General features: G+C 39.9%; 1 protein-coding gene across 1 annotated transcript in view; it reads right to left on the bottom strand.

Annotated features, from left to right (window-relative positions):
• LOC127414379 (serine/threonine-protein kinase 32C) overlaps positions 1-22,500 on the bottom strand; it is a 123,592-nt gene that overhangs the window by 18,058 nt on the left and 83,034 nt on the right. The window contains exons 4-6 of the mRNA XM_051652377.1: positions 6,313-6,486; positions 1,588-1,625; positions 1,097-1,186 (exon numbers count right to left, since the gene is read on the bottom strand). Of these exons, the coding sequence (XP_051508337.1) occupies positions 1,097-1,186; positions 1,588-1,625; positions 6,313-6,486 (302 nt within the window). The remainder of the gene's footprint in view (positions 1-1,096; positions 1,187-1,587; positions 1,626-6,312; positions 6,487-22,500) is intronic.

Raw genomic sequence — 22,500 nt, 5'->3', positions numbered from 1 at the left:
GATGTAATCCAATTTTTAAAAAATGGCGAAATATAAAACTATTGATTTAAAGTTGATTATATGTATAGAAACAATATATTTAGATTTTATAGCAAAATATTCAGATATACTGTATACAAATATATAATTAGTCTGAGAGTGTAGGGAGAGCGACTCGGTTGCGTCATGAGAGTGGGCGGTCACTGCAGAGCTCTTTTGATGCACTTTGTTCGCTGCAGTTCTCTGATTGGTGGACATTTTTTCTCTTCAGGATCATGGGTAGTGTAGTTCTTCACCAGAAATTCAGCTTTTTTTATATTCTTTTTTATCCCCTTTTCTCCCAATTTGGAATGCCCAATTCTTACTTAGTAGGTCCTTGTGGTGGCGCGGTTACTCACCTCAATCTGGGTGGCGGAGGACAAGTCTCAGTTGCCTCCACTTCTGTGACCGTCAATCTGCACATCTTATCACGTGACTCGTTGTGCATGACACCGCGGAGATTCACAGCATGTGGAGGCTCATGCTACTCTCCACGATCCACGCACAACTTACCACACGCCCCATTGAGAGCGAGACCACTAATCACGACCACGAGGAGGTTACCCCATGTGACTCTACCCTCCCTAGCAACAGGGCCAATTTGGTTGCTTAGGAGACCTGGCTGGAGTCACTCAGCGCACCCAGGATTCAAACTCGTGAATCCAGGGGTAGTAGTCAGCGTCAATACTCGCTGAGATACCCAGGCCCCCAGAAATTCTACTTTTTAAATGAAGTTGAAATAATGTGGACTGATGGCTGAACAGAACACAAGAAGTGTGTAACGTTTCAGTCTTCAACTGGTCACGTCTTGAATTTTCAGGTCAGTGTTCACCAAACTTGAACTGTCATCTGCACCGGAATGCGAAATTTCTTCGCATGAGCTTGTATTTCCAGTCTCCCGCATTCACATGCGTTTGAGTGTAGTGTGACCGCCGCTTTACTGAAAATAGTTGTGTTACAGCCAATTAGACTGGAACTGGTGATTTTAGCCAGTGCTTGCCCTTTTTGTGAACGGCAGTCTGCGAGCATGCCATCTGAGGCTTACACTGAATGTTCTGATGTTTCATAAGAAACTCACCCATGTAAGGTTTGGTACCCGCTAAGGCTGTGGCTCGCTCGCCGTCCTTGATTATTGTAGCGATGTTGAAATCCGTTAAATGTGCGTGACCTAAATAATCAGAGAAAGATGAGTGATAGTAACTAAACCCAACTCAGTTATTCAGAAGAATAATTTAGAAGTGCAAATTTACTGATGCAAGAACCATCACAGATAGAACTACTAGAGGAATTCAACGCATGTGATGTGTGTATTTCCTGTCATTCTCAAAAGCCAAAATCACAAATAGACTGCAGAGAACACAACAGGATCACAGGGATGTTTAATGGAACAGCGAGTTGTTTGAGAGCAGCTCATGTAGAGATCTTCATCCGTATTTATCCTGTGTACTATTTGTCACCTTGCATGTAAATATCCTGAGAGGTTTCGGGTCACATGACTTCACACATATACATATATTGTATATACTGTATGTATGTAGAACACACGTGTGTTGTACACGCAGCGCTCACCTTGTTCGTCCAGCAGGATGTTGTCGGGTTTAATGTCCCTGTATGGAGAGATAACACACACATCATCATGTCAGTTTATATCTGGGTCAATTATGTGATGCTAATTGTGGATCTCTTTAGTTATTAAAAAAACATTAAAAATTAAATTCACACAAAACTGTTCCTTGAATGAATATATATCACCTTCACAGCCTCACGATCCGTGTTGTTACTACCATATAATTCATATACACAGGTGTCATCGTCCAACTTCGATATTTTGTTAATCAAGTTTTTTACTTATGTCAAAATTGTTATAATATATCATACCAAATATGGACATTAGAAGCTATTACATCATGCATACCTCACAGGCCACATGACTTCCGCATACTCTGCCATGTTATGATATTATCCTTATAAGCTACATATAAAGCATAAAAATATTGTTTTGACTCATGTCATGATAGGTGTGGGTGAGAAACAGATCAATATTTAAGTCCTTTTTTACTATAAATCTCCACTTTCACTTTCACATTCTTTTGTTTTTGGTGATTCGCATTCTTTGTGCATATCACCACCTACTGGTCGAACCTGGTTAAAAGTGGATATTTATATTAAATATTCACCCACACCTGTCATCGCTCTTCTGAAGACATGGATTAAACCACTGGAGTCTTATAGATTACTTTTATGCTGCCTTTTTGTGCTTTTTGGAGCTTCAAATTTCTGGTCACCATTCACTTGCATTGTATGGACCTACAGAGCTGAAATATTCTTCTAAAAATCTTCATTTGTGTTCTGCAGAAGAAAGAAAGTCATACACATCTGGGATGACATGAGGATGAGTAAGTGATGAGATAATATTCATTTTTGGGTGAACTAAGAACATTGTGTAAGAAAGTAGTTTTACACACGAAGGCAATTTAGGGAGTTAAATACATGTACATACTGTAACCATGGTATACTGTAATTTTTTGAAGTCACTGGAAATGTCCTAAAACACTAGTCATTATAACTAACCTTGCATTCTGTTTAAAGAAAGTCAACATGTTTCCTTGAACTGTTCTTTTGGCCATTTTCTAAGTGCAAAACACACAAAAACTTGCTTTACCTTCAGCATGATGCATATGAACATTGGGGAGTGCTGATAATTTTGGTCATTGTGGCGAGCAGGGTGTGTCTGAGCAATAAGGATGGATGGCTGGGGGAGAATTATCGTAATCAGCCGGATAAAGAGGTAAAAGAGATAAAAAGGAGCCAGAGCCGCAGTTCGAGAGAGAGAGAGAGACGCACGAAGCTGTCTGTGTGTGTCTATGTTGAGGGGGTGCTGAAAAGCACACTGTTATGTGTGACACTGAAAAGTGTGTGTGTTAATAAATATCTTACTTTTGGATGTTTACCCGGCTCCCACTTCCTCCTGCATAAAAAAGGCAGAGGTCTGCCACAGTCTTGGTTTAGGGATTTTGGAAAAAGCCCGTAGAATAACAGTAGGTCAAGCCAACCCAATAATCAGCTCAGTTCAGACCAGTGATTCCACCAGCAACTGCTTTAAAAGATCATGCTCAGATGTTTTCTGGTATCTTCAGCGCTTGTGTTGACGATCACTCCCTCCGTTTTTTTAGGAAACCTCCACTTGAACTAATTTTATCTCCATAGCAGCGTGACACAGCACACTGTTGCTAGGAAACACTTCTCCCCAACTTAGTGCAACTAAATAACAGTAGAGACAGGAAACTCTGATGTCAGGAATAGACAGCGTGCAGCCGATGCATCGCACGAGAGATGAGTGGAATATAACTGATGGGATTACAGACTGACACAATCACACACTATCATACCAAAGCTTGAGAGAAACGCCACTAGATGTTACTGTCAGTTGTGTTATAAAAAACATTATACTGTTGTATAAAATTGTGCTCTTACTTTGCTGATATCCAGCAAACAGCTTTAAACTGTTCAGTAAACTGTTGCTTTTATACCACATCTTTAGAAACACCACCTTTATAGAAAAGGAGTTAAAAACCCTCCTCAAGTTTAGTTTTAGGCTGTTTACTAGCAGGTTCTCTTGTGCCCCTCTTTTCAACATTCAGTAGCTATTATTGTAGTCAAAACTTTAAGGTTTGTATCTTTACAGAAACTGACTTTTTAAACCAACCCTATCCTGGGAAATATCCACTGAAATAATAATAATAATGTGACAACTTGCCCCGGTCTCCCCTACACATTCACACGAATATACCAGTGTCGCAGAGGGCCATGCATCAACATTTTAAACACTTGGATTTACTATGAAATCAGATTATCATTACAGCAGCAAAAAATACAAACACTTATCTAGCCATCTAAATAGATACAGACATAGGACGACTATTTGTTTTTATATAAAGCTAGTTATAACGACTACAACTTGTTCACATTATTTATGAATCATGTTTACCTTTGAGCTCATCCGCCCATCTGAGGTTTAGTCAGATTAAACACACGGCTTAAAACATCACACGCTCTGAATAAAGTCAACATCAGTTTAATGTCATTTATATGTCTGTCAGATGTGTGTGTATATGATAAATCCTCTTTCTCATGTCACAGATCAAACATGTTCCTCTGTTACTGCAGTAAATGTGTGTGAATGGGTAAATAACTTCAGACTGGTAACGGATTATAGTATTAAACCAGCAGCTCAACAGATACACACTTTAATAGAGTATGAACGCACACATCATCACACAAATGAGTAAAAGTGTGTGTGTGTTACTGGGTGATTTTGTGAGTCATGGGCTGAAACTAGCAGATAAGGCTCTCTCTCTGTGTGTGTGTGTGTGTGTGTGTGTTACTGTGTGTCTGTTTGTGTGTTACTGTGTGTGTTTGTGTGTGTCTGTGTTTGTGATTGTGTGTGTGTGTTAGTCTGTGTGTGAGTGTTTGTGTGTTACTGTGTGTGTTTGTGTTAGTGTGTGTGAGTGTGTGTGTTACTGTGTGTGTGTGTGTGTGTGTGTGTGTTTGTGCGTGAGTGTTTGTGTCTGTGTGTGTGTTTGTGATTGTGTGTGTGTTAGTGTGTTAGTGTGTGTGTGTGTGTGTGTTTATATGTCTGTCAGATGTGTGTGTATATGATAAATCCTCTTTCTCATGTCACAGATCAAACATGTTCCTCTGTTACTGCGGTAAATGTGTGTGAATGGGTAAATAACTTCAGACTGGTAACGGATTATAGTATTAAACCAGCAGCTCAACAGATACACACTTTAATAGAGTATGAACAAACACATCATCACACAAATGAGTAAAAGTGTGTGTGTGTTTGTGTGAGTGTGTGTGTGTGTGTGAAATGATTGTTTGTGTGTGTGTGTGAGTGTGTGTGGTGTGCGTGTGATGTGTGTGTGTGTGAGTGTTTGTGTGTGTGTGTGTGAAGTGAAATGAACACTAGTGGTGCTATAATAGTGCGTTTTATTCACTTTCACGCAAATCATGAGTACAACGGCTGATTATGACTTTGTAAACACTTATTTTTTGCACTATTACTCACACACTGCTATGTTATGATATCAAAACACTTTTACTATAACGCTCATTTGAAAAATGATACATTTTAACACTTGTATTACAGACTGAACTACATTTACACACTTATTCCAACAATCCAATGAGTGTTGGACTCTGGACTCAGAAGATCGTGGTTTGAGCACAGCCAAACATGCAAGCTGACACATGAGATGTGATGTGAAATGACATGGATGCTTCAGAAAATGTGCTTTTCATGTCACATTTCGGACACTATCGGTTGGGTTTAGGTTGAAGTTTTAGGTTAGAGAGGTACATTTACTCATTAAAACCTAACACAAAACCTCGTCTGATTATGACAGCATTTCACTCGCTTTTGGCGCCCCCCACTGGACATTTCACTGGGAAACTGCAGCCAAACGTAATGAAGCGTGTAATTTCGTCTTGCAAAAATGTTACCACAGTCACGTAAATTTTATAAAATCAGGCTGGTAATATTATTCTATAGGGGGATATCTGAAGGGGCGTTCACCCTAGTGATGTGCAAAACAATTAATTTTCAGAATTAATTACTCAGTGACTCATGTTCAAATTGGGAGTGGCAGCCATTCTGTCTCATTTAATTGAAATAAATAAATAAAAGAAAAACTGAAAAAATTCTGCTGAATTATTGCCCTGATGAAAATAAAAAAAAAATTCTTTATCCAACTTTTCATTAGTGACCAGAAACTGAATTGCTGTTGGAAATTTCTAAACACACCCAAGTGCACACGCAGTTTTGTCACGTTAAGAGTGAAGTTAAAAGAAACATTTCACCCCACATTAAAACGATGCCATTATTCACTCACCCACATTTCATTCCAAACCCGAAGGAAAGGAGATGTTTAGCAGAATGTTCATGCTAATCTTTTCCACACAATGAAAGTGAATAATGACTCATTTGCGCCTCTCATTCACACTGTAACAGAGTTTCCTTCACTGAAAACTTCTCCATTACCGTATACTCTGGAAAACTATGATGTTAGAAACGGAATGGATTAGTATGGACGTGGTCTGAGGCAAACATACTGTCTAACTCTCCTTTTGTGTTGCACAGAGGACAGAAGGCCATACAGGTTTGGAACGACATGAGGGTGAGTAAATGATGATGGAATCTTCCTCTTTTTAGGGTTAGGGTTTATCATTAGCTTTTGTATAAGAACAACAGAAGTCTATATTATGTCCTTGCTCATGTGTGTGTGTCCACACCTGTGTATGATGTGTTGACTCTGCAGGTAGTCGAGTGCCAGCGTCATCTCACACAGGTAGAGTTTAACAGCGTCCTCGGTGAACTGAACACTCTGCTGCAGGTGATACCGCAGATCTCCTCCTAACAACAGGTCAACCACCATGAACATGTCCTCTTCATCCTGGAATGAGTACCTGAGACACAGGGTCAGAGGTCACCAGTACAGGACAAACACAAAGGATAAATTCAGAAGAACAATATGAGCATGTATCATTTCTACATCGCACATCTGAATGGTGCACATCTTTTGCACACTGATGAGATCTCGCCAATCAGAACGCAGTGCACACAAATGGTACCAGTGAGAGAACAGAAATCAGGAAGGTGAATAAAGAATAAAGAAAAACAAAAAGTCACAAATAAACAACACTATCATCTGGCGCAATTTGAAAATCACAATATTGATCAAAATTGTGCTATATTTTTTTCTGTCCATTTTGCACAGCCCTTAATTGCATGCTAGCATACTATTTCTGCAGAAACTATATGCTTGGTAGTGTGGTAGTATGCTATTCCAAACATAGGAAACACAGGAAATTACATCACACACCTGAACACCTGTATGTGTGTGTGTGTGTGTACATGTTTATACTACATTGCGGGGACCAAATGTTTCCACAAGGATAGTAAAACCTGAGATCACCTACCTTGTGGGGCCCAGCCAGCAGTCCCCATGAGGGAAATGGCTTATTAAACATACTAAACAGTGTTTTTTTGAAAATGTAAAAATGCAAAAAGGTTTCTGTGAGGGTTAGGTTTAGGGGATAGAAATTATCGTTAGATCTGTATAAAATCAATAAAAATGCATGGAAGTCTATGGAGAGTCCCCGCAATGATATAAAAACATAGTATGTGTGTGTGTGTGTGTGTGTGTGAGTGAGTGAATGTGTATGTGTGAGTGAGTGTGTATGTGTGAGTGTGTGTGTGTGTGTGTGCATGTGTGTGTGTGTGTGTGTGTGTGTGCATGTGAGTGTGTGAGTGTGAGTGTGTGTGTGTGTGTGCATGTGAGTGTGTGAGTGTGAGTGTGTGAGTGTGAGTGTGTGTGAGTGAGTGAGTGAGTGAGTGTGTATGTGTGTGTGTGAGTGTGCGTGCATGTGAGTGTGTGAGTGTGAGTGTGTGTGTGTGTGTGTGAATGTATGAGTGTGAGTGTGTGTGTGTGAGTGAGTGAGTGTGTGTGAATGTATGAGTGTGAGTGTGTGTGTGTGTGAGTGAGTGAGTGTGTATGTGTGAGTGTGTGCGAGTGTGTGTGTGTGTGTGAATGTATGAGTGCGAGTGTGGGTGTGTGTGTGCGAGTGTGTGAGTGTGCGTGCATGTGAGTGTGTGTGTGAGTGTGCGTGCATGTTTGTGTTAGTGTGCATGAGTGTGTGTGTGAGTGTGCGCGTGTGCAAGTGTGTTTGTGTGAGTGAATGTTGAGTGTGAGTGTGTGTGTGAGTGTGCGCGTGTGCAAGTGTGTTTGTGTGAGTGAATGTTGAGTGTGAGTGTGTGTGTGAGTGTGCGTGCGTGTGTGTTTGTGTTAGTGTGTGTGTGTGAGTGAGTGAGTGAGTGTGTGTGAATGTATGAGTGTGAGTGTGTGTGTGTGTGAGTGTGCGTGCATGTGAGTGTGTGAGTGTGTGTGTGTGAATGTATGAGTGTGAGTGTGTGTGTGAATGTATGAGTGTGAGTGTGTGTGTGTGTGAGTGAGTGAGTGTGTATGTGTGAGTGTGTGCGAGTGTGTGTGTGTGCGTGCATGTTTGTGTTAGTGTGCGCGTGTGCAAGTGTGTTTGTGTGAGTGAATGTATGAGTGTGAGTGTGTGTGTGAGTGTGCGTGCGTGTGTGTTTGTGTTAGTGTGTGTGTGTGAGTGAGTGAGTGTGTGTGAATGTATGAGTGTGAGTGTGTGTGTGTGTGAGTGTGCGTGCATGTGAGTGTGTGAGTGTGAGTGTGTGTGTGTGTGTGTGAATGTATGAGTGTGAGTGTGTGTGTGTGAGTGAGTGAGTGTGTGTGAATGTATGAGTGAGTGTGTATGTGCGAGTGTGTGCGAGTGTGTGTGTGTGTGAATGTATGAGTGCGAGTGTGGGTGTGTGTGTGCGAGTGTGTGAGTGTGCGTGCATGTGAGTGTGTGTGTGAGTGTGTGTGCATGTTTGTGTTAGTGTGCGTGAGTGTGTGTGTGAGTGTGCGCGTGTGCGAGTGTGTTTGTGTGAGTGAATGTATGAGTGTGAGTGTGTGTGTGAGTGTGCGTGCATGTGTGTTTGTGTTAGTGTGTGTGTGTGAGTGTGTGTGAGTCGTGCGTGCGTGCGAGTTCGTGCATGCGTGTGCAGGTTTAATCTACATTGTGGGGACCAGCCAGCGGTCCTCACAAGGGAAATAAACATACTAAATGATGTTTTATTGAAAATGTAAAAATGCAGAAAGTTTTTTGTGAGGGTTAGGTTTAGGGGTAGGGTTAGGGTTAGGGGATAGAATCTATAGTTCATACAGTATAAAAATCATTATGTCTATGGAGAGTCCTCATAATGATAGCTGCACCAACATGTGTGTGTGTGTGTGTGTGTGTGTGTGTTATCATTACGATGAGGTGTATTATTTTTTTCCCCCACAGACATCTGATTGAAGAATGTTAAAGTCATAGAGAAGTTTATCTATCTGACCTTGACATTTAAATTAAACTGCCTGCACAGTTTAGATCACCTGTCAATCATTCCCGCACAGATGTTATTCTCAATCTCACTAACATGTCAAGTGACCAACCACAGTTTGTTTGGTTTTTATGTGTTGTTTATGGGCCTCCATCTGATGTGAGTTTTGTTTTCCTTGCCACAGTCACCTTCGGCTTGCTCACTGGGGTTCTAAATACAATTTAATTACTTATTTTTATACACAATTTACACAATATTTAATCAAACTACACAATGATGACTCTAAGACTTTATAGATATTACAGTTTCATTTTCTGTTAATACATGATTTTTTGTAAAGCTGCTTTGAAACAATGTGTGTTGTGAAAAGTGCTATACAAATAAAAATGACGACCTTTTAAACATAATTAAAACCACAATAATAGATTGAAATAAACAGTTCTGCTCGTGGATATCTATAAAAATTGCTACGAAGTGCCTCAAACTTACAATATAACTTGCAATATACATTAACAGTGAGTGGATGCGTCATCGCAGGCTCATCGGTTTCAACGACACAAGCGTCCCAATTTTAATAATTCATGAATGGCTCATTCTGTGTTTGAGCATCTAGATCACAACAACAGAACTGTGGATAATGCAAAACCTGCAGCATTACACTCGCCAAGTGTAAAATACTCTAGAGCCCCTACTGGCTTGCCTGGAGGATTTAAAAAATTGGATGGCTCTAAACGTTTTAAACCTCAATGAAAGCAAAACTGAGATTGTTGTGTTTGGGGCCTCTGATGGTGTTGGCTCTTCAAATTTTAACCTAGGCCCTCTAGCTTCCTATAGTAAACCTACAGTGAAGAACTTAGGAGTACTATTTGACAATACTCTTAAATTTGACAAACAGATTAATTCTGTAATTTTGTTTTTCATTTAAGATTACTGTTCAAAGTTAAGCCTCTTCTATCTTTTAACGATTTTGAGAGGGTGATGCATGCATTTGTTTCTTTGCATCTAGACTTCGAGACACATGAGTCAGCCCGTTATCTTTGTCACGACTGCAAAGGGTTCAGAATGCTGCGGCTAGACTCTTGACGGGTACTCCATATTTCCCCAATATTACAGTCTCTTCATTGGCTGCCGGTGCATTATAGAATCAATTTTAATATTTGACCGTTTGTTTTTAAATCATTAAATGGGTTAGCATCCAGCTATCTTTCTGACCTTTTGCATTACACAAGACCTCTTAGGTCATCTGATCAGAGGATTTCGACTGTCCCTAGGTCCAGACTTAGACTAAAAGGAGACCGTGCTTTATGCAGTAGTGGCCCTGAACCTTTGGAACAGTTTACCCTTGCACATTAGAACAGATCTCGGCTAAAAACTCATCTATTCTCCCAAGCTTTTAGTTGAACCATGAACTGAGTTTCGTCTGTTCCCTTGTTTATTTTGTTTATTGATGCATTTATACTATTTTGTACAGCACACTGGTCAACAGTCCATTGTTTTTAATTGTGCTTTGTAAATAAATTGCCTTTCCTTACAAAACCTGTCAAGAAAATCTCCTGGTCCTATTTTACTTCAAAACCACAAGCAAGAAGTTACATTTTTAGCCTATAGAAAATGAAGCCTATTTTTAGGACCGTAAAGATTTTTTGCATGAGTAACATTGTTTTCATGACAGTTGCACATATTTTATCCCCAATTCTCATTACTGCAATGCAAGAAATGACAGTCATTGTGATATGGACCCTTTTCACAGACTGTGATGATGCGTTTCCGCCTTAAATCTAGCAGTCTATACTAAAATTTAGTGTACATTTATAACATTATACTTTGTTTTATTTTCCCCTGGAATTAGCTTTCAAAAACGAGTTACCACAGATGCGATGAGTTTTCTAAATACAGCTGCTGAAAGATTGACAGTAGACTTAACATCTTCTCTCTGTCGCTCTCAATTGTTTTCTTAATTTGCAAAGTTATGAAAATGTAATAGTGGTGCTTATGTTTCGATGTTGGAGCAAATGGAAAAGCAAAAATAATATTTGCCGTGGTCTCCCATTCACCGCTATCGACGTTTACCTGCAATCGTTTATTCCCACCAAAAGGGTCCATTCTCATTACTGCAACGTGAAAATAATAATAATAATATATTATTTAAATTGTAAAGTGATTCTACATCATAGTGTTGCCTTTTATTCTTGCAGATTTTCATAAAAAATATCACTGTACAACAGCATCGTTTTTTTACTGTAATAGAATTAAGCAATGAAAAAGTAAATGTAAAACATCTGGGTGCAAAAAAAAAAAAAAAAAAATCCCCAAAAAACTGTAACTGTAGGCTTCATTTTCTTTATGCAAAACCTAATTTAAAAATGTTTTTCATTGATTTGGGGTTAAATATGATATTTTTGTTTTAAATTATGCTAGCAAATAAAAGCTACAGTATGTGTCATCTTGTCTCCTGAAGCAGCTACAGTATGGTTAATTATCAAATCAAATCACTTTATTGTCACTCAACCATTTACATAACAGTGCATAGTGCAACAGTGGGTGAAAGTCTTGGGTACAGGTCCAAGCAGTCACGATAGTGATGAGACATATACCAATCTACAGTAAACATCAGATTTACACAACACAATTTACATATCTAATATACACATAATTACACAACACAACATACAAATAATAAAATACAATGTACAGTATACAATAAACACAATACAGAATAATATATACAATACAAATAGTATATATAAATGTGCAGTAAGGCTGTATAGTGTTGTATTGATAGTCAGTTGCCAGTGTGTTTTTAAGAAAGAATATAATTTATGACAGTCCGGTGTGAGATCAATAAAGTGCAGTGCTGATGTATTTTGATCGTGGAAGATCAAGAGTTCAAAAGTCTGATTGCTTGGGGGAAGAAGCTATCATGTAGTCGGCTGGTGCGGGTCCTGATGCTGCGATACCGCCTGCCTGATGGTAGCAGTGAGAACAGCCCATGGCTCGGGTGGCTGGAGTCTCTGATGATCCTCCGAGCCTTTTTCACACACCGCCTGGTATATATGTCCTGGAGGGAGGGAAGCTCACCTCCGATGATGTGTCTGGCAGTTCGCACCACCCTTTGCAGTGCTTTGCGGTTGTGGGCGGTGCTGTTGCCGTACCAGGTGGAGATGCAACCAGTCAGGATGCTCTCCACAGTGCAGGTGTAGAACCGTGTGAGGATGTGGCGGTTCATTCCAAACTTCCTCAGCCGTCTCAGGAAGAAGAGGCGCTGATGAGCCTTCTTCACAACAACTTCAGTGTGGATGGACCATGTGAGTTCCTCAGTGATGTGGACACCCAGGAACTTGAAGCTGCTGACTCTCTCCACTGGTGCTCCATTGATGGTGATGGGACTGTGTTCTCTGTCTTTTCTTCTGAAGTCCACCACAAGCTCCTTTGTCTTACTGATGTTGAGGGAGAAGTTGTGCTCCTGACACCAGTGTGTCAGAGTGTGCACCTCCTCTCTGTAGGCTGTTTCATCATTGTCAGTGATCAGACCTACCACCGTCGTGTCATCAGCAAACTTAATGATGGCATTGGAGCTGTGTGTTGCCACACAGTCATGTGTGTACAGGGAATACAGGAGTGGGCTGAGAACACAGCCCTGCGGGGCTCCAGTGTTGAGGGTCAGTGATGAGGAGATGTTGCTGCCCATTCTAACCATCTGGCATCTGCTTGACAGGAAGTCCAGGATCCAGCTGCACAGCAAGCTGTTTAAGCCCAGAGCCCAGAGTTTCACATCAAGCTTGGAGGGCACTATGGTGTTGAATGCTGAGCTGTAGTCTACAAACAACATTCTCACATAAGTGTTCTTTTTTTCCAGGTGGGAGAGAGCAGTGTGTAGTGTAGACGCAATGGCATCATCAGTGGAGCGGTTGTTGCGGTAAGCAAACTGCAGTGAGTCCAGTGAGGCGGGCAGCACAGAGCAGATGTAATCTCTGATTAGTCTCTCAAAGCATTTGCTGATGATGGGGGTCAGAGCAGCAGGATGCCAGTCATTTAAGCATGTGATTTTGGATTGCTTTGGTACAGGCACAATGGTGGATGTTTTAAAGCATGTGGGGACTACAGACAAGGAGAGGGAAAGGTTGAAAATATCCGTAAAAACACCAGCCAATTGGTTCGCGCACGCTCTGATGACGCAGCCCGGAATGTCGTCAGGACCCATGGCTTTATGGATATTCACCTGTCGGAAGGATCGGGTTACATCCGCTACAGAGACGGAGAGTGAACTAACCTCTGTAGCTTCAGCCGCGAGGGCTCTCTCCGCGAGGGTGGTGTTATTTCCCTCGAAACGAGCATAAAAAGTATTAAGCTCATCCGGGAGAGAGGCAGCGGTGTTCATGGCGGAGTTTTTATTCCCTTTGAAGTCCGTGATGATATTAATTCCCTGCCACATGCTTCTAGAATTGGTGGTGCGAACTGTCCTTCAATCTTGTCCCTGTACTGCCGTTTGGCTGCTCTGATAGTTTTGCGGAGGGCATATCTGGCTTGTTTATGCTCCTCCACGTTCCCGGAATTAAAAGCGGAAGTCCGCACATTAAGTGCCACACGAATATTGCTATTAATCCATGGTTTCTGGTTGGGATAGATCCGTATAGATTTGGCCGGCACCACATCATCTATGCACTTCCTGATGAAACACGTTACGGTATTAGGGTAGACCTCGATGTTGTCATCAGAGGCGGACCGGAACATCTCCGAGTCCACGTGATCAAAACAGTCTTGTAGCATAGAATCTGATTGGTCCAACCAGCACTGGATCGTTCTGAGGGCGGGTGCTTCCTGTTTCAGTTTCTGCCTGTAAGCGGGCAGAAGCAGAATGGAAGAGTGGTCTGATTTGCCAAATGGTGGGCGGGGGAGAGATTTGTAGCCATCCCAGAAGTTTTTTGTCAATTATATGACAAATCTGAAGTCAACGAAAGCTTTGTGAGTCATTCAGCTGCTCAGCTGTCGATCACAGGAATAAAGTTTCTATTTCACACTGAATATCTCTGCGAGTCCCTCACGTCTCATTATATACTCATGAGATGAGGTGAGAACACTATCAGCACTGCCTGTATTATCAGTGTGTGTATGTATGTGTGTGTGTGTGTGTGTGTGTTTAAGGGCCATTTTCCTGCAGTACTCTAGAGCTCATTTAGTTCTGTATGAGGCCGTTGGGCTGAGAGAGACTCTCATCATCACATTTATTATAGATATGAGTCCTCCAAACGCTCTCCATTCACTCCTGACAAACACACCATCAGATTCACAGCGAGACACACTCATATTAAAGATCACAGGGTCAGACGAGAGACAACAGACACAGGAGGGTGTAAGTGAGACTGTGTCTGAGCTGAAATGATCATGTTTAATACAAGAATAAGAAATAAAACACTTTTAATTTCGGTTCATTCAGACAAGAAACAATATGCTTTTTTAGTTCCGGTGCAAACCCAAATAGGAACCAGACAAAATAAGTTCAAAATAAGAACGGTTAATAGTGTATTTTTTATTTTATTTTTTAATGACAGTGCTTTGTGCTAAGGGTTGCCAGATCTCGCAAACTTTTTACAAATATAATAAGTCGAGAATATAAAAATGTTTACTCATGGTTACACCACATGACCTGAACAAAATGTGCCTTTTCATAAAAATGTACAAATATCAGATGCATTTATTTTTAACTTCACACGCACCTCTCAGTTTTATGCATTTCATCCACATAAACACAAAATATATTAATAAAATAATTATATTAATAAAATGTAATGCTGCACTACTCATGCCAACATTTCTTTTTATCAAGAATTTCATCTTTTAATAAGACTTACTGTCTTCAGATGGCTACTGCACATGACATTTTTGACTTTAAGCCCAGAAAAAAAGAGGTGTATTCAAGTAATTGTTTTGTGTTAATTGCATTTTTAATGTTTTTTGGAATAATTTAATAGAGAAAAGAGAATAATACTGTAGACTTTATACTGACACGTCACTGTAGCTACTGGAGAAAATACTTTCATTCTCTTATTGAAAAAAGACTGCAAAGGAAAGTAATAAGCAAAATGTACAGGATAATGTACGGTCAGCCTGTGACCATCAAAATAAACCCAGACAGGTTGATGAGTGAAGAGGAGGACTCTTGTATCACACTAAAGGGGTTTATTTTGCAAAAATGACCGACTGACTATACGTTATTCTGCTTTTTACATGGATCCTTACCAAATAAATAAATAAATAAATGGATATAAACGGGGCCTGTGTAGCTTAGCGAGAACTGACGCTGACTCCCACCCCTGGAGTTATGAGTTTGAATCCAGGATGAGCTGAGTGACTCCAGCCAGGTCTCCTAAGCAACCAAATTGGCCCGGTTGCTAGGGAGGGTAGAGTCACATGGGGTAACCTCCTCGTGGTCGCTATAATGTGGTTCTCACTCTCGGTGGGGTGTGTGGTGAGTTGTGCATGGATGCTGTGGAGAATAGCGTGAAGCCTCCACATGCACTATGTCTCCGCGGTAACGTGCTCAACAAGCCACGTGATAAGATGCGCAGATTGACGGTCTCAGACGCGGAGGCAACTGAGATTCGTCCTCCACCACCCGGATTGAGGTGAGTCACTACGCCACCACGAGGACTTAGAGCGCATTGGGAATTGGGCATTCCAAATTGGGGAGAAAAGGAAGAGAAAAAAAATGAATATAAACTATAGATTTGAAATTATTTTATTTGATATGTAGAGCTCGCAGAGTGTTACGAGAAGAAGAAAAGATGACTATAAAGATGTTATTCAGAAATATCAGACCGCTGGATGGTGTGATTGTCCAATCAGACTCAAGTATTCCAGAGAGCCGTGTAATAATTATGAATGTTTCACAATTATTACCACTTATCAAAAAACTACTCCGCAAATACATCAATAAATAGATATGAAATATTGAATAATAATAATCATAATAAAAAGAGTCGTCATCAGAGATGTCATAAGAGACCAACATACAGTATTTCACTATGGCTCTTTCTTATTAGAAGTATTTTCTTTTTCCTTTATGTTTAACTTTATTAGTTACGCTTTACAATAAGGTTCCATTTAACATTAGTTAACAATATTAGTTAACAACATTAGTTAACATGAACTAACAATGAACTAACAATGAACTATACTTTTACAGCATTTATCAATCTTGGTTAATGTTGATTTCAACATATACCAATACATTTTTACAATCAATAGATACATTTGTTAACATTAGTTAATGCACTATGAACTAACATGAATTAACAATTAATTAATTAACATGTTCAAAGATTAATAAATTATGTAAAAATATATTGTTCATTATTCTTACTGCAACGAATGGAACGTTATTGTAGTGTTACCATTTTATTATTTAACATGATAATTTTAACTTGTTTGTCAAGTATACATTTTATATTTTGTCTTTTTATATATTACATACTGTACGTTGTTTTGCCGTGTTTTATTTGTATAGCTCAGCTGTAAATGCTTTGGCAATACGAATGTACAAAGATTTGCCATGCCAATAAAGCACCTTAAAACAAACAAACAAACAAACAAACAAAAAACAACTGAAAACTGAAATCTCAAAACTAGCACAGCAATGAAGGAAATCGTTTGCCAGGGACAATGGTGAAATATACATTTTGGGGCATACCAAAACATTGGGGTGCAGAATGCTGCCACTGACCAATCACAATTAAGTATTTTACTATTTACTGTATGTAATAAATAGCAATAATTTATTAAACATTTTAGAGCATGTAAAATGCCACACAGAGACTTCAGTGATTACTTCTGAGTGATGCAAATGAATCATTTTGATTACTTTAAATGGACGTTTTCACCACTTCACAGAAGCGAATCGAACTTAGCAACTCTAACACAAGTCAGGGCACGGAGGGATTGTGAAACTAGTCTAAAGACACGCTCTTTAGGAAACTTAAAGGCCCAATAAAAAGTGCATTAAAAAAAAAGGATTATATATCGCCCAGTCCTAGTCACTATACAGCAGAGGTTTTTCAAACCTTTTGATGTCAAGTACCCACAATTATAAAAGCCACCTTGTGAGGGACCCACTTGTGTATAAAGACCAGGGAAAATTATAAATATATATATTTAAGTGTGATATTATAAAGACAATTTAAATAATTAGTCTTTATATTGTTATTGCACTAAAGCCAAAATAAATTATATATATATATATATATATATATCTGTACGGATGCACAGATTTATCGACCCCCGTATTTATTATCCGTATGGGATGCATAATATTTATCATTTAATTACTGACCAAATTAAAACCATCAATATAAACCGTCAATATCAACAATCGGTTTTTCATATCATGCTTGTAAACACACAAGCATGCAAAAGGCAGAAAAACGGTTGGTTTATTTATAATTAATTACATCAATTTATTGTGTTGTATTAAGTTTATAATACATTTTTGTGTGTGTAATATAAAGAAATACCTATTAAAAACACATAAAATCCCCAAAAGTAAAGCATGTTGAATATAATCATTCATAATGTATTAATGTGAGTTCCATTGTTTAGAACTGCAAAAACAGAAGGGCAAAATAACATTTTTCCCCCCACATTTGTTTTATTTTTATAATGTATTTATCTTTAATTATGGCTCTCTGAAAACTTTGGCCTGTCAGCAGATCCAATCCATGTTCAATTAAAAGTATAGTTCAAGTTAACAGTAAAATAGCTTTTGTAGATGTTTGTGCATTTTTAAAGCATAATTCCTAAGCAAAACAGTGGCAAAATATTGGTATCGGTCTATAGTTTTTGTTAAAATCGATATCAATAGCAGGCAAAAATGTTCATATCGGTGCAACCCTTTATTATCTGGAAAGTATTGAACCTACTTTGTACTAGAGCATCTTTTTTCTACCCAATAACACCCCTGGTGGTCCCCGGACGCCTGTTTGAAAACCCCTACTATACAGTATTTGACAAAGATTGACAGTACAAAGAAACTGCTGGAGAAAATCCTTTCTCACCATATTACTTTAAATCCGGCTTCTACAAATCTCGCCTTTTGAAATAAAGCCGTCTAAAAGAGTAGAATATGATAACGAGTGAGAAAATATTATTGTACGATAATAGAGCACTGATCCGGACCCGCTCTGACCCACCGTCTTGGTGAGAGTGACTTCATCTGAGCCAAGAAAATGAGGAAGAGAAGAGGCATCAGGAAGAAGGTTAGCAGACTGGAAAGAGTCCGAGAGGCTGAAATAATCAGGCCACAATGACAAATGAGACGAGGGATGCAGGGAGAGAAAGAAAGAGAGAGAGAGGGAAATATAAAAAGGGAAAACAGACGGCACACAACATTTCCTCTAAAAATTCACAGTGGCCTATATAGAGCTCTTGTAAACGCTTGGCTCCGGCTCTACAAGCGACTCAATGTCACACACACATTTTGCTTCATTCCTTTGAGTATTCCTCTTGAATGTGGCGAGAGAATGCTGATGTTCCCCTCTCTGCCCTCGAGCCAACGCCTCACCACTGGCCTCATTTCACAAGGTGCACTTCAGAAAGAACGTCCCGATGAACTTCACAACTTTCCTGTGCTGCGAGGGAGAAGGTTGAAAGTTCCAGCAGAGCTCAGAGGACTGTCCTCTACAGAAGAGTGATCCAGAAACGCTTGACGGGATCAAGTGTCGCCACATTCACAGGAGAGAATGAGGAAACATTCGGCCAAATGGTGGAGACCTTCAGCAACAAAGTGTTTCAGTAAACCCAAAAAAAATTACCAAATACAGGTGCATCTCAATAAATTAGAATGTCATGGAAAAGTTCATTTATTTCAGTAATTCAACTCAAATTGTGAAACTCGTGTATTAAATAAATTCAGTGCACACAGACTGAAGTAGTTTGAGTCTTTGGTTCTTTTAATTGTGATGATTTTGGCTCACATTTAACAAAAACCCACCAATTCACTATCTCAAAAAATTAGAATACATCATAAGACCAATAAAAAAAACATTTTTAGTGAATTGTTGGCCTTCTGGAAAATATGTTCATTTACTGTATATGTACTCAATACTTGGTAGGGGCTCCTTTTGCTTTAATTACTGCCTCAATTCGGCGTGGCATGGAGGTGATCAGTTTGTGGCACTGCTGAGGTGGTATGGAAGCCCAGGTTTCTTTGACAGTGGCCTTCAGCTCATCTGCATTTTTTGGTCTCTTGTTTCTCATTTTCCTCTTGACAATACCCCATAGATTCTCTATGGGGTTCAGGTCTGGTGAGTTTGCTGGCCAGTCAAGCACACCAACACCATGGTCATTTAACCAACTTTTGGTGCTTTTGGCAGTGTGGGCAGGTGCCAAATCCTGCTGGAAAATGAAATCAGCATCTTTAAAAAGCTGGTCAGCAGAAGGAAGCCTGAAGTGCTCCAAAATTTCTTGGTAAACGGGTGCAGTGACTTTGGTTTTCAAAAAACACAATGGACCAACACCAGCAGATGACATTGCACCCCAAATCATCACAGACTGTGGAAACTTAACACTGGACTTCAAGCAACTTGGGCTATGAGCTTCTCCACCCTTCCTCCAGACTCTAGGACCTTGGTTTCCAAATGAAATACAAAACTTGCTCTCATTTGAAAAGAGGACTTTGGACCACTGGGCAACAGTCCAGTTCTTCTTCTCCTTAGCCCAGGTAAGACGCCTCTGACGTTGTCTGTGGTTCAGGAGTGGCTTAACAAGAGGAATACGACAACTGTAGCCAAATTCCTTGACATGTCTGTGTGTGGTGGCTCTTGATGCCTTGACCCCAGCCTCAGTCCATTCCTTGTGAAGTTCACCCAAATTCTTGAATCGATTTTGCTTGACAATCCTCATAAGGCTGCGGTTCTCTCGGTTGGTTGTGCATCTTTTTCTTCCACACTTTTTCCTTCCACTCAACTTTCTGTTAACATGCTTGGATACAGCACTCTGTGAACAGCCAGCTTCTTTGGCAATGAATGTTTGTGGCTTACCCTCCTTGTGAAGGGTGTCAGTGATTGTCTTCTGGACAACTGTCAGATCAGCAGTCTTCCCCATGATTGTGTAGCCTAGTGAACCAAACTGAGAGACCATTTTGAAGGCTCAGGAAACCTTTGCAGGTGTTTTGAGTTGATTAGCTGATTGGCATGTCACCATATTCTAATGTTTTGAGATAGTGAATTGGTGGGTTTTTGTTAAATGTGAGCCAAAATCATCACAATTAAAAGAACCAAAGACTTAAACTACTTCAGTCTGTGTGCATTGAATTTATTTAATACAGGAGTTTCACAATTTGAGTTGAATTACTGAAATAAATGAACTTTTCCACGACATTCTAATTTATTGAGATGCACCTGTATTCTGTCATCAAACCTGTCTGACTTTCTTAGTTTAAGCAGAATGTTCATGCTGCTCTTTTCCATAATGAAAGCAGACCTGGAGCTGTTTAGCTACAAAAAGGACAAAAAAAGCACCATAAAAGTATTGTACAAGTAGTCTGTGTACTATATGCAAAGTCTTGCTGTACGATTTGTGTAAGGAAGATATTACAAACATCATTCTCCATATGCACATTCAAGCTGGCATGCCACGTTTGGTTACCACACACACAAGAAACAAGTGCATTTGTCTTCGATTGCTTCAAATCTAATGGTGGCATTTTTTAATCGACTGCAAATGTAATGAGGTTTGCAAGCGATATGAGTATATTAATATTTTTGGGTGAACTATCCCCTCTCAAATATCTAAGCAATGCAAGACACTGATGACTAATAACCTCATCCTAAATACAAACAAATAACGTTATTTAGTAAAGTATAACTCTGTCTCAGTGTAATCTAAAATGGCAATGTTAAACTGTGCTTTAATTGAACCGCTCTTTAAATGTCACTAAAGCGCATTTGATTAATGGCTTTGTTTAATGTGTGTTTACTGTGTTTTTACAGTGCATCCGGAAAGTATTCACAGCGCTTCACTTTTACCACATTTTGTTATGTTACAGCCTTATTCCAAAATGGATTAAATTCATTATTTTCCTCAAAATTCTACAAACAATACCCCATAATGACAATGTGAAAGAAGTTAGTTTGAAATCTTTGCAAATTTATTAAAAATAAAAAACTTAACAAAAAAATCACATGTACATAAGTATTCACAGCCTTTGCTCAATACTTTGTTGAAGCACCTTTGGCACCAGTTACAGCCTCAAGTCTTTTTGAGTATGATGCTACAAGCTTGGCACACCTATTTTTGGGCAGTTTCTCCCATTCTTCTTTGCAGGACCTCTCAAGCTCCATCAGGTTGGATGGGGAGCGTTGGTGCACAGCCATTTTCAGATCTCTCCAGAGATGTTCAATCGGGTTCAAGTCTGGGCTCTGGCTGGGCCACTCAAGGACATTCACAGAGTTGTCCCGGAGCCACTCCTTTGTCATCTTGGCTGTGTGCTTAGGGTCGTTGTCCTGTTGGAAGATGACTTCGCCCCAGTCTGAGGTCCAGAGCGCTCTGGAGCAGGTTTTCATCAAGGATGTCTCTGTACATTGCTGCATTCATCTTTCCCTCGATCCTGACTAGTCTCCCAGTTCCTGCCGCTGAAAAACATCCCCACAGCATGATGCTGCCACCACCATGCTTCACTGTAGGGATGGTATTGGCCAGGTGATGAGGGGTGCCTGGTTTCCTCCAGACATGACACTTGCCATTCAGGCCAAAGAGTTCAATCTTTGTTTCTCATGGTCTGAGAGTCCTTCAGGTGCCTTTTGGCAAACTCCAGGTGGGCTGTCATGTACCGTTTACTGAGGAGTGGCTCTCGTCTGGCCACTTTAGGCCTGATTGGTGGAGTGCTGCAGAGATGGTTGCTCTTCTGGAAGGTTCTCCTCTCTCCACAGAGAAATGGTCACCTCCCTGACTAAGGCCCTTCTCCCCCGATCGCTCAGTTTGGCCGGGCGGCCAGCTCTAGGAAGGTCCTGGTGGTTCCAAACTTCTTCCATTTACGGATGATGGAGGCCATTGTGCTCATTGGGACCTTCAATGCTGCAGAAAATTTTCTGTACCCTTCCCCAGATCTGTGCCTCCATACAATCCTGTCTCGGAGGTCTATAGACAATTCCTTGAACTTCATGGCTTGGTTTGTGCTCTGACATGCACTGTTAACTGTGGGACCTTATATAGACAGGTGTGTGCCTTTCCAAATCATGTCCAATCAACTGAATTTACCACAGGTGGACTCCAATCAAGTTGTAGAAACATCTCAAGGATGATCAGTGGAAACAGGATGCACCTGAGCTCAATTTTGAGTATCATGGCAAAGGCTGTGAATACTTATGTACATGTGATTTTCTTCGTTTTTTATTTTTAATAAATTTGCAAAGATTTCAAACAAACTTCTTTCACGTTGTCATTATGGGGTATTGTTTGTAGAATTTTGAGGAAAATAATGAATTTAATCCATTTTGGAATAAGGCTGTAACATAACAAAATGTGGAAAAAGTGAAGCGCTGTGA

The sequence above is a fragment of the Myxocyprinus asiaticus genome, chromosome 23, assembly GCF_019703515.2.
Source record: "Myxocyprinus asiaticus isolate MX2 ecotype Aquarium Trade chromosome 23, UBuf_Myxa_2, whole genome shotgun sequence".
Lineage (NCBI taxonomy): Eukaryota > Metazoa > Chordata > Actinopteri > Cypriniformes > Catostomidae > Myxocyprinus > Myxocyprinus asiaticus.
This window is presented reverse-complemented; position numbering and strand designations above follow the sequence as displayed.